The sequence below is a fragment of the Mercenaria mercenaria genome, unplaced genomic scaffold (assembly GCF_021730395.1).
Source record: "Mercenaria mercenaria strain notata unplaced genomic scaffold, MADL_Memer_1 contig_1822, whole genome shotgun sequence".
NCBI lineage: Eukaryota > Metazoa > Mollusca > Bivalvia > Venerida > Veneridae > Mercenaria > Mercenaria mercenaria.
This window is the reverse complement of record NW_026459830.1, coordinates 1,217-15,107: the sequence shown is the minus strand read 5'-3', so window position 1 is coordinate 15,107 and position 13,891 is coordinate 1,217. Positions and strand designations below refer to the sequence as shown.

General features: G+C 34.2%; 1 protein-coding gene across 1 annotated transcript; it reads left to right on the top strand.

The window, feature by feature from the left end:
• Nucleotides 1–1,604: 1,604 nt before the first annotated feature.
• On the top strand, nucleotides 1,605–13,448 carry LOC128551903 (uncharacterized; the record flags this gene model as incomplete). The annotated part of the gene is made up of 4 exons (XM_053532855.1): nucleotides 1,605–2,150; nucleotides 2,548–2,706; nucleotides 11,232–11,354; nucleotides 13,403–13,448. Coding segments are annotated over exons 1-4 (874 nt in total), but the record flags the coding sequence as incomplete, so codon positions are not given.
• Between the last annotated feature and the right edge of the window lie 443 nt (nucleotides 13,449–13,891).

The following is a 13,891-nucleotide window of genomic DNA, read 5'->3' as shown; positions in this document are numbered from 1 at the left end:
AATGAACAGATGCATGTTTTTCATGTTCGATTGTTTTTTCTGAAGCTTTGGCCCATTTGTGGTCTTGGAAATATTACATCTGCAATTTGTGTACTCAAATCACCTTACAGCTTCCACCTTACTAAATTAATCTTGATGTACATCAACATGAAACGGACATAATCATGCATATTTTCGGATATTTTACGTCCGATTGTTATTTCTTTTTAGTTATGGCACTGTTTCTGTTTGAAATATTACTATTATTATTATTGTATTTGTACATCATTTACTCAACGCATAGTTTCCATCTGGTAAAAATGAAACTTGGTATGCATAATCAATATGCTCATTTTGTCTGGAGTGCTTTGACCAATCTTTTCCAGTTATGTCCAACTTCTGGAATTCATAATATTTTTCTATCGAGCATTTATGGAGGTATGTGTTATGCTGTGTTAACATTCTTTTGATGAGAAAGAAATATATGCTTTATTCATTATTTTTATTTGATCATTCCCAATCATGCTTTATATCTTAATTAACAATGATTATTATTGACGATATATATATTGTTCCAGTATTATGTTCTTCCTCTATTTTTGCGATCATTTTAACTGTTATTTTTATGACTCATTGTTTTTCAAATTTCCATCTTTGGTCTTACCTTTTTCAAAATATGAAAGACTACATAATTGTACAAAAGAATAAGAAGAAACTGACGGTAAAGTAGACATATTTTATTTTGCTTTGTCCTTAGATGCATTATCAGTGTTAATATTTTGGATTCAAAACATAGCGGTTTTATCTAAATACAGGTTACTCCACTTGATCAACCTGTGTATTAAGTGATCGAACGTCGCACGCATTGACAATGTATAAATGTTTAATCAGCAAACTCCAGCACAGTGTTACTTCACCTTATCGGTACATTTGACACTGCTATTTCTTATAAATTAAGCTGAATTTCAGCCGAGTTATATTTCAATTTTGTTGTACAAATTTGTATCTCAATAGGTAAATATTACATGTTTTGCTTGTAAAACACGCAAAATAATTTCTAAAAAAAAAAGCAGTAATTATACTGATATTACTTCTTTTTCTAATGTTGAGACGCGTACAAATAGACTAGTGTAACAAATAGACTGTTACAGATAGCGGGTAATAGGAATAGTCGAGCACGCTGTCGTATGAACTAGTTAGCTCTTGTTGCTATATGTTTTATGAGTATATAATATCTGAAATGGCTTCCAATCGCTGGCTCCTTATTGTTGTGGGTTCTAAACTACGTTCAGGATGTAATTTCAAGCGGTGAAGTCATTCAGCTAGCTAAAGGTTAGTCGGTTGTTGTGCCCAGGTGCTCGTCCATACTTGAAATAATGCCCGGAGATGACTATCGGTCCTTCCTTTCTATATCATAAAAAGGTGGCCTTAATTATGTGACTTAAAGCCCAGCCAAAAACAAAAAATACATAAATGCAATATGGAAAATCATAGTTATCATACAGGCATTTTGATGTTATTTTAACATTAAGTATTTTGACAGAAAAACATGGAGAAATGTGTCCTTTGATTTGAACAATAGTAACACAATTTGTTTTGTTTAGGTACACTGATATTGTATTGAAATGGCGCATCAGCTTGATTTCAAGAATAAAAAATACGAACAGTGGGTGAAAGCTGGACTTGGAGTAGAATATCTAGGAGAAGGACTGTACCCATTTTGCGACGAGGTTGTAACGCGACAGCATAATGATATCTTAGATACCATTAAACAGACAAAAAACCTATCGACTGTGACATGTGGTCAATGCAATCTGAACAAACTGAAACCAGACCATGTACAAACAGGAAACAAGCAATGTCCGTTAAGCCAAGCTAACTGTAATTGCTTGCATCCATCTGGAAAACAACCTTGTCCAAACGATGTATGTGGTGCTATCTATGACCATATTGTGACCAATTATGGGTCTACACCACCAGCTCCTTATTGGAGAAATACTGAGGCAAAGTGGTGGTGTACTGATCCATGGAGTGTAGCTAAATGTTTCATCAATTCCCCCGTACATTACGATATAATTGACTGTACAGGGTTTTTACGCTTGATTATAAATAACCAGGGTTTTCACAATCATATCCAGTGTACAATTAATGGAACTGATGTCTTCTCAAAGGTAATTAAATCTATAAGAATATATTTGACAGTAATAATGCATATCTGCAAAATACAGTAGTTAAAAGCTAAAACAAGTAGATTGCCTTTTATGCTTTTGTAAGATTGCCGTCCACTACCCGGAGGTCACGGGTTCGAATCCTAGTTGGAACGGAATTTGACCACAGTCTCTAAAATAACTCACGCCGGAACGACTAGTTTTCATCAGTCTATAAATCAATCGTAAGATTGATGTAAAACAAATAGTTATAAACTAATAAGGTAATGTATCTTTCATAAATATTTCCGGCGTACTTGTTACATAACCAGTGCAATTTAAATACGTACTGAATTAAAATTCAACTAACAGTCAGCCACAAATTAAAGAACAACATTTCTAATCATGAAACTATATACAGGTATTACAGTACAGTAACGAGATTTTTCATTCGAGTTCTATGGAGTTAGAAGAAAACACTGCCAATACTTACATTGATGCTATGATAGCTATTCTACAAGATGACAAGGAACTGAAAACACGAGAGTATGCGCAAAACGCAGTACAGAAGCTTCTAGAGGTAGGTATAAAATATGTTACATATGTGTTTGATTCTAGGGGAAACCGTTTATGTCAGAAACTATCGCGGCGTTAAAATCTTTGGTACATTTTATGATTTTATTCTGATGGATCGCTATAGCAATAAGGGGAAGTAATAATGCAACAGAGTTTAGGTACATTCGGATAGTCAGTATGAACTTAAGTGATGGGCATTTGAGTGACATCTTTAGTCATTATATAGTAGCTTTTTTGAAATAATTGTTACATTGTATGCACGCGTAATTATGCCACCACTTCTTTGGGTTTAAAATGGAGGTATTTTTGGCAGAAGAGTATTAATGTTTTTATTTTTAATGAAATCGACGTACAAACAGTGGACAAAGAAATTAATAATACTTTAAAAGGTGCCGTCTCACAATTTTACTCTGTCCAGAAACGGTACGGTCAATTTACACAACAGACAGGCTAGGGATGAAGTGACTAGAAATAGGGCTAACGTTGAATCCCGAGGTGCAGTAACTGATAATGATCTCTTCGACAATATATTGTATCTAGATTTCTGAAAGAAAGGGCAAAATCATTTACATTGTCTTACCACAGTTATCTCTTTTTTTGGCGAGTTATTGAAAAACAGTCATCACCGTCAAATTGGCTAAAAGGTATGTTTAACTTGATTATGTTTTGTCAAATGGTTATTATTGCAAATACATCAATAGGAAGACATGTAACAGTTCTATGTCCCAATGATAACTTTATGTTTACTAACATGAATATAAATAGATTAAAATAGATCATAGGGAATTCAACATGTTTTTAACATGTTAAAATCAAGATATTTCTAGTTTTTGTACCACTTACAAATTAGCTCATAGGTAAAGCATACTGACCGTGTTAAACAGATCTTTTGTGATTTCCATGCCATGAATTCCCAGTCACATACTACCACTTTTGCCCGCCCGCTTAGCTCAGTAGGGAGAGCGCAGATCTACGGATCTTGGGGTCGTGAGTTCGAGCCCTGGGCGAGGCGTTTGTTCTCCGTGACGATTTGATAAAAGACATTGTGTCTGAAATCATTCGTCCTCCACCTCTGATTCATGTGGAGAAGTGGCAGTTACTTTCGGAGAACAGGTTTGTTCTGGTACAGAATCCAGGAACACTGGTTAGGTTAACTGCCCGCCGTTACATAACTGAAATACTTTTGAAAAACGGCGATAAACCCAAAACAAACAAACAAACATATTACATTTTTATATGTCCGCAGTTGTGGTCGCTGATAAGCGTTCTATGGCAAGTCTATATCTGCATGTAGTTTTCGTGTGGCTATCAGTGTGTAACATTATCGCTTTCGCATTAACCGTTAAGGTAGTTCTGCACGTTTGATAAACCGGGAGTGATGGCGTAACGTCATTTATCTGGAAAACGTAGAGTAAAGCCTGGATTCGGCGTACGGAAATGAAAATCATTTTTTGAATTAATGGCAACCCGTGAGTTAATTTATTACAATGTCACTGTAACTATCTTTCTAAAGTTAAAATACGGTATTAAAACATCTGACACGTTAAATAATTCAAAATAATGTCTTGAAATTAGCTTGAAATTTGCGGTTCACTTTAATCATGGTCAAATATCTCAAAAATAATCACACGGACCTATACATTTTATTGCACCACATTATAGACCATATGTTTATTTACAACTGTGAGATGTTTCATTAAAATCTACATTGTAGAAAAATTTCTGTTTGCGAAAATTTTATGGACATTGTGATTTTCCCATAGACTCCCATTATAAAAAAATGCGTGAGGTCCAAATTTTTCAAATCAGTCTATCATAAAATCAAGCACACGACCCTATCTTTTTTATTTGCCGACTTTTCTAAGTATATTCTGCAGATCAGGGTTTAATCAAATTCTACATTGTAGAAAAAATTTCGATCCGAACGTGCAGAACTACCTTAATAAATAAGCTATTTATTTGTGGTGGCTGCTGCCAACAGTGTCAAAAAGAATACTAAGTTTGAGAAATCTTGTCAGTTCTTAAGATCATCCTAACAACACAACCATAAATAGTTCCAGGCTTTCCAGGGAAACATTTATCTACACAACGTGCAGAATATGCAATGCTACAATGTATGCCTTAATACCATTTTAATGTAAATTTGGCGACTAAAATCAACATAAACTGAAGTCAACGTTTTAATTAAAACAACCACGAAAATATGCAAATTTATGGTCACGTGAATAAACAATGACCTCATGTTATCAAAGGCGTAGGAGCGAGTTCAACTTTGGGGGGAGGGGTGGGGGCAAACCCTTTCGACGGGGAGAGTGGGGTGGGGGAGAGATCCCTGGGCATTCATGACAAAGCCTTTTCCAGGGGTAAAATGGGCCAAAGGCCCCCTCGAGCCTCTATGTTTTAGCAATCATTGAGTTATTATGAGTATACGCATAAGACTAGGCGCTGAACCGTCTGCAGCTTGTAACTTAATCGGGCAAAATATGTATTGTTCTTATCAAGTGTGCCGCTTTTTTACATTCTTTTGTTGAAGCCCTGGACATACAATGAAATAGCGCTGATTTGTCTAATTGTGATATAAAGTTGTGGAAGTACTATTTCCCTTGAATGGACAATGAAAAACGTAAATACATAACGTTTACATACGTAACAAGTTAAATACTTGCATCGTTTTTGCAGACGCTCAAACCAGAACTGTAGTGATTGCGCTCAATATTATATTCAGTATTATATTCTTTTAAATGTAATCAAACAGTCCTCGGCGCGTACAGGTTTCAATACACATCTTATGGAAAGAGAGAAGTCAGAATGCAAGGAAAGGCCATCAGTTTGAAAAGAATTATATGATACTAAGTAAATGTTTCCGAACATTTCCGGTCCATAGACAATACCAGTTTGTACCTCCCCCCAGTAGGCATTTGACGTCGGTTAGACGTCGTATAGACGTCGGACCCCGACGTCGGATTAACGTTGGATTTTGGTTGGATTTGCAAACCGTTTAGACGTCGGATCCTGACGTTGGCTAGACGTCGCAATCCGACCATTTTCCAACATAAATCTAACCACATTTCAACCAAAATCTGACCAAATTTTCAACGTAATTTGCAATCAAACAAGTAATCAACACATGTATTTTATCATCTTTATTTCATATTATGGCGACGTAAGTCTAATACAATAAGTCCAAAAAGTAATGCAGTAATTGAAACTTTCAAGTTTCGTCATTTTTTATATGATTCTTCAACTCCGCCAACATTTCCACCTGAAATGTATAAAATTTGATAGTTTCATTATTTAACATATACAAATATACTAGTGCTATTACTAAGAGCATAATTAATACGTGCCAAACAAATATGTAATATTTTAAATTCTATGAAAAAAAAATTCTATAATTAACTTCGTAAAATATATTTAAATGAAATTGCTTTTTAAAGTAACAAACAAAAATAAGTCAAATTTTTTTAAAAAAAATACGAAATATAAATCTGTATAACTTTTAAAATAAGTATAGTTTTTAAAAATCTGTTACTCACGTTGCGGATCCTTCCCTTTGTGTAAAGTATTTATAAACTTGCTCTATCTTATCCCAGTAAATATCAAATTACAGGAAGACTGTGTAAACCGATGCAGGCTTATCTCGCGAATGTGTGACTAATAGACAACATGTGTAGAAGAGAAGATCTATGTGAATTTAGAATAATTTATACATGTGTATAGAATGCAATTTTATCTTGAACAGTTTAAAGTTCGTGAAAAAATTCGTCTCCGAAAATAGACAATCTCATGCGATATTGTAACATAATTAATATAATGTTTGTTGTGAGAATGAACTATTATTAATAAGGGCATGTCCAGGCCTTTATGAAAACCAGTTAGTATCTTTAAACTATACTAGCAAAATTATACCAGTTAGTTTTATAACTAAAAACATTTATCAGACTTTCTATCCAACCTAATTCCAACGTCTTCTAAACGTCTAAGTCTGGCGTCTATTAGACGTCGTGGATATGACGTTGGTTAGACGTTGGATTCAGGTCGCCGACGTCGCGACCAAAATCCAACGTCTAACCAACGTCTGTACGACGTCAGGTGTTTACTGGGCCATAGCTTTTCCACAGCAAGTTGTAACAATTTTCAAATATGTCAGAATAAACTTAATGTTCGTCATAGCTAACAAATTGTAAGATATTATATGAGTGCAACTCTAGTGATCTACGAATGTTGCCGAATTTTTCGTTTCAAGCACACGAAAAAATATGACCACATGTTGATTAGGCTATTTATAGAAAATCGATAATCAGCGGTGACATGGATTTCCTCTTTTGATACTGCCAATTAACACTAACAGCGCAAATTTAGCGATATCTTTTATGCATAGATACAAATGTATTAGGTATAATTTCGTCTGACAAAACAAAACGAATTACCAACGACAAATGTTGCAAGCTCGCTTTGACTAAGTGGTACTATTGTCTCACAATTTTATCAACTTGTAAGCTCGTGAAAATGGGCCGTATATGAACCTGTAGCGATGATATTAATGCTTATCTTTTTGAAACGGCAATTTGTAGCAAATTGTCGGATAACAGATTTGATCAGTTTAAAAATTAAGATCTTGAAATCTAGCTAAATTTTAAACTTTTTCTCCCGTGAAAAAATGGCGATGATAAACAAGTCCTCACATAATTTACAAATGACTGATTTTTGTAGATGAAAATCTGGATTATTAAACGGTTACATTTTTCGTCTCAGATGTTCTCAAAATAATATAAAAAGAACTCTTAGATATTTAATTTCCTTGACAGTGGTGTTAGATGTTGGATTTCTTGCCGTGTAAACCTCTTTGATTTCATTAAAGCGTTTTTAAATTTTAACAGTTTTTTCCTCAAAATATGAACATGAGAACTAAAAATTCCTGCCTCCATTACGTTTTCTCATTAATAGAAATACTGAAACATTCAAATTGTTTTAAGGTAGATCCTGCTCACTTCAGTTAAGTTAGTTTGAGTCGCACCATGAGAAGACCAATATAGTGCATTTGCGCATCCGGTCAGTCTGGTCAGGATCCATGCTGTTTGCTAACGGTTTCTCTAATTGCAATAGGCTCTGAAAGCAAACAGCATGGATCCTGACCAGACTGACGCGCAGGCTGGTCTGGATCCATGCTGGTCGCAAACGCACTATGTTGGTTTTCTCATGGTGCGGCTCAAATTTTCTAGAAGAATATGTCTGGATTGATACAAATATATGTATCAAAATTAAAACGGTTTTGTTTCGCCCGTTACATTTTTTTGCGAAGCCTGCTGTTATGTATAGCGGACATTTGAGTATAAGAGATGGAGTGATTATTGAATAATAGATGCACCTCTTAAATACGCAGAACAGACATTTTGGGGCACATTTTTGGTCATGTTTGTGGCTTTCTCTTTCACAAAATCTCATGAAAACCACAGCTATCTGATAAGGACTAAATCAGTGTGTATATAATTAATGGCAGGCACTGTCCAAAAGCTTTAGAAAGAAATCTTAAAAGCTGAATGGTTTGGAAAAAAAGCTTATATTATTTATTTATAGTAAAAATACCGTCGAAGTAGTAGTAACTTATGTGTAGTTTTCGTCACAAATAATCAAAAAGGGTCAAAACTATTCGTTAAAGACTGAATCAGTTTGAATGAAAAAGGATTAATTTTGAAACAAAAGCTGAATATTTTGCCAAAAAAGGTTTTGGTTTATATTAAGAATTCTTTATTCCAAATATTTTACACATTGATTAGCAGCCACCATCAGCGCTTTGAGCGCTTTGATTAACCACCGGTATTCAGGAAATTACTAATAAACTTTGATAATGTGGCAGTTGAGTCCAATAAGTCCACAGATTTTCAAAGATCCCTCATAAAATAATCATGGGGCTATATTGCAAAGTAATTATTTGTTTCCGATGCCTTTGTCTGTATACAACAGAAACGGCGTAACATATAAAATTGCAACGAAAGTCATTCAGATACATGTATGTTATAAATTAAATATACTAGAAGAACATTATGTAAGTAGGCGAAATAGTCTAGTGGGTTAAATGGATGGAATATCGTTCATCAACCCCGACTGGCGTAGGTTCGAAACCTCGATTAACCTTACTTTTTTCTGACTGATTTTATATTCCATATAGTTGACTTTGCTTCATCAGAATGGTTTAGCATTTAATTCATTTTCTGATGCCATATTTAAATCAAAGCAACGACTGACAACTGATACAATTTTGATGGTCGCAATTTACTCACAGTAAATGCACGTTTTTTTTTTCGCAAGATATATACCAAGTTACATACCAATAGTTTTATACAGAAACCGGTTACTGAATATAAGTTTCCGAAGAAAAACAATCTGTAATGCACATAAAAACGTAATGCAAGGTCACCAATTAATTGCATGGTATTATTGCTGAAAAAAAAACGCAATTAAAATTATTCATGAAAAAAATATTTATAAAAATGTTTTACAGTGTCTCGTGACTAAAATACTGGAAGACAAGCGTGCTAGCTCTCTGTGCTATGAACTATTTTCCCTTATTATAAATAACTCTATACCTCCTTGTTGTGTCGATTGTATTGAGTTCAACTGCACCAACCAACGATAACTTGGTGTTTACAAACATGACTATAAATAGATTAAAATGAAACATAGGGAAGTCAGCACTGTTCTAACATGTTAAAATCTAATTTAAAATAACCAATTGCAAAGTAGCTCAGAAGTAAAGCATACTGTCAATGTTAAACCCGTGTGGGTTCGAAACTCATTTAATTTAATTTTTTATTTAATATTTGCATAACATTTTTTAGATTCCTTTATGTGCTATGTGACAACACGACAGAGAAATATCTTAAGATGAGAAAGTTTTAGCATCATATTAAAGATGATATTAATTAAATGCATGCATTTAAACGAATAATAAACATAATATAATGTTATTTAAAGACAAATATGCAAATACAAACCATCACAGAAAGAAACGAAAACATGGGAACAAAAATGAAAACGAATAGGAAAAACAAAAAAAACTGGAAAAAAAATCGTCATGACGATTCGAGCTCACAAAACAATTTGCTTATATCCAATTGTTACCTGCATTTTACCCGACTGAGCTATGTTGCCGTATACTTACTGGATAGTACAAATGAAACAAATACTAACATTTACTTCTCAACTAATGTGCAAGCATTATGAATTGTTATTTTATCAGTTATCATAAAATGGACTCGTCCTCTCGTTTCGGCGGGAATATCATTGGGTTTAGTATCTCATGTGTTGAACTGTTCAGAATTGTAAACTTACAACATGTCAAGACCCTCTGCCACCCACTTAGAATCAGGCGTGCATACATTTTGATAGCCTAAAATACATATCATTAATGATGATTATTGCTGAAGTGCTGGAAATATAATACTTATCAACTTGATTAAATTGCTTATTTTTGTTATGTTGTTATTAAATTTTCGAAAATTATCAAATTTAAAAGATGACATCGCGATACATGTCGGATTGCACAATATGTTTGCTAAATATATGTTTTCATGTGGCGAAAAAACGTATTCCGAAATAATGCACGCAGTTATATAATTATTATATAATTATGGACAGTCTATGAGCAGTGAATGTCATTAGTATTTCCCGGCTGAGAAAGTTATTCATGGAATGTGCTTGAAATACAACGATTGCCCGCCCGCTTAGCCCAGCAGAAAGAGCGCAGATTTACAAATCGCGGGGTCGTGCGTTCGATCCCCGGGCGAGGCATATGTCCTCCGAGGCGATTTAATTAAAGACACTGTGTCTGAAATCATTTGTCCCCCCCCCCCCCCCCCCCCCCCCCCCACCCCCTCCTCTTCGTGCCATTTAGCATGACATTGCTGCTAAAAACTCATTGCTCCGCTCATGTTAAAGTTACGACCAGGTCAAGCTTAAGAATGACATTATACCCATAACCTGGACATTAGCTTAAAATCTTTGAATCCAGAAACACTAGTTAGGTTAACTGACCGCCGTTACATAACTGAAATACTGTTGAAAACCGGCGTTAGCACCCAAACAAACAAACAAACAAACCAACATTGAAATATTATGGAATTTTTCACTTCCTGTATATCTCATTAATTCGATGATACTTTCAAATGCCTACAGTAAAAGTTTTTTTAAATTTTTGTACATTGATTTAAACCCGTAATGAGTCACAATTTACGGGTTTTTTTTTAATTCTTTTTATGTCGTAGGTATTAGGAAATATCATATACATATATATGATAACTGACATTTTGTACCATGCTAGCGACTACATATTTTTTTTAATATTAAAAATATATTTTTAAGTTTCTACGTTTAACTTTTACTGTCTTAGAAAATTCTGTCATAGCTGTGATTATTTTGGGGGCACAAATTCAAAATTTAAACGGCCTCAGGAGTGAAGTTATCAACATAGGGCTTGAAGACAGATACATGTTGTCTTAATATTGACTTCTACATTTTAACCATTTACAGTTAAAGAAAGACGATTTCATAATTCCAACAAAAGATGAATTACATATGGCCAATGCGTCCATGGCGTCAATTTCTGGTACGACAGAGGAGTTCGAAAGCAAATTACAGGTAAATCTAGGAAACGTATCTACTACAGAAGATGTTGAAAACAATATTAAATTACCGGAAAAAACTAGAAAAATATCTTCTATAGAGGATGCTGGGAAAAACTAGAACTATACCTACTTCAGTAGTCACAATTTGGCCACCTGTCTTGACTTTTCAGGTACTTTTGATTGATTATATATATGAACAGTCGCATTTAATATGTTCTCTTTATTATTTTTGAACGTCTGATCAGCTTTTATACCATACACTAGGTTACATAAGACCTTTGAATCAAACGTTTGGGCTACTGAAAACTGCTTGTTATCGTATGATCAACAAGAAAGTGAGTTATAGTATAAACATGTACGGGTATATAATAGCTATAGCATCAAGAATGTGAGAGTTCTGGTATGAACACTAACAATATGATAATTATAGTATGAACACCAAACAAGTGACAGTTATAGTATCAATACCAAGCAAGTAATAGTTGTAGCATAAATGCCAAGCAAGTGATAGATGTAATATAAATAACAAGCAAGTGATAGTTATACTAATAATACCAAGCAAGTTACCGTTGTAGAATGCACACCAAGCAAGTGATAGTAATAGAATAATTACAAAGCAAGTGATAGTTCTAGTATGAGCACCAAACAACTGATAGTTATAGTATGAACACCAAACAACTGATAGTTATAGTATGAACACCAAGCAACTGATAGTTGTATTATGAACACCAGGCAAGTGATAGTTATATTATAAATACCAAGCAAGGTATAGTTGTAACATGCACAGTAAGCAAGTTATAGCTATAGTATCAATACCAAGCAAATAATAGTTGTAGCACGAGAAGCAAGCAAGTGATAGTTGTAGCATGAACACCAAGCGTGTGATAGTTATAGTATCAACACCAAGCAAGTGATAGTGGTAGTATAAATACCAAGCAAGTGATAGATGTAGTATAAACAGCAAGCAAGTGATAGTTATACTATTAATACTAAACAACTGATAGTTATAGTATGAACACCAAGCAATTGATAGTTGTAGTATGAACACCAAGCAACAATTAGTTATAGTGTGAACACCAAGCAAGTGATAGTTGTAGTATAAACACCAAGCAAATGATAGTTTTAGCATAAGAAGCAAGCAAGTAATAGTTGTAGCATGAACATCGCGCGAGTGATAGTTATAGTATCAATATCAAGCAAGTGATTGTTATAGCATAAAAACAAGCAACTGATAGTTGTAGTATGAACACCAAGCAAGAGATAGTTACAGTAATAATACCAAGCAAGTGATAGATGTTGTATAAACAGCAAGCAAGTGATAGTTATAGTAGATATTCCATGCAAGATATTTCTGAAGCATGAAGAGAAAGCAGTTGATAGTTATAGCATAAATACTAAGCAAGTGATAGTTGTAGCACGAGAAGCAATCAAGTAATAGTTGTAGCACGAGCACAAAGCGAGTGATAGTTATAGTATGAATACCAAGCAAGTGATAGTTCTAGTATGAATACCAAGCAGGTGATAGTTGTAGCATGAGCAACAAGCAAGTCATTGATATTAGTATAAATACCAAGCAAGTGATAATCATAGTATAAACTGGGCAAGTGATAGGTATAGCATGAAGACCAAGCAAGTGATAGTTGTAGCATGAGCAACAAGCAAGTGATTGGTATTAGTATAAATACAAAGCAAGTGATAATCATAGAATACACTGGGCAAGTGATAGGTATAGCATGAAGACCAAGCAAGTGATAGTTGTAGCTTGAACACCAAACGAGTGGTAGTTATACAATAAACTTCCCGCAAGTGGTAGTTTTAGCACGAACTGCTAAGCAAATGATAGTGAAAGCATGAGTAACAAGGAAGTTATAGTTAAATGATGAACGCTAAACAAGTGATGATATGATATAACGACTGAATAAGAACCTTATTACTTTCCAAGGATATTATTATCAGCCTTTAGTCTGTAGTCTTGAAAGACCGATGATTTTCTGTTCCATATATTGTTTCATATTGAACGTTCAATAACAAGTCTAGTGACGGGCAGAAAATGATATAATTCTTGTGTATTTCCAGGAAATGAAAGAGCTCAAGACAGAACAGCCTCGTCAACGTGATTTAGGTAATACTTCCTTACTTCTCGATCTACAAATATATATATATTAATAACACTTAGGGGATGTTTGCACAAATCAAGAAATGTGTGTGTTTCAGATATTTATTTTTCCCCTTTGTTATTTTCCATTGTTTGAAGCATGCCTTGGATAGAATTCTTGTAAACTGCAGTTTCGACATAAAGTGGATTTTACAAGAAGTGTTTTATATTATTTAAGGTATCTTTTAAATGGTAAACGAATTTATTTAAACTTCGAGCGTGGTTGAGAACAATTACAGGAATAGCATGTGTTTTAGCTCAATTATTTGAAGAATTTAGAGGGTATTGTACTCGCTCTGGCATCGCCGTCGGTGTATCCGTCGCCGGTACATTCAAGCCATAGTGTTATGTCAATCTTATCAATTCCACTTAATCTTCTTATCTGTTGTCCTGTTATCATCAAAGATCAA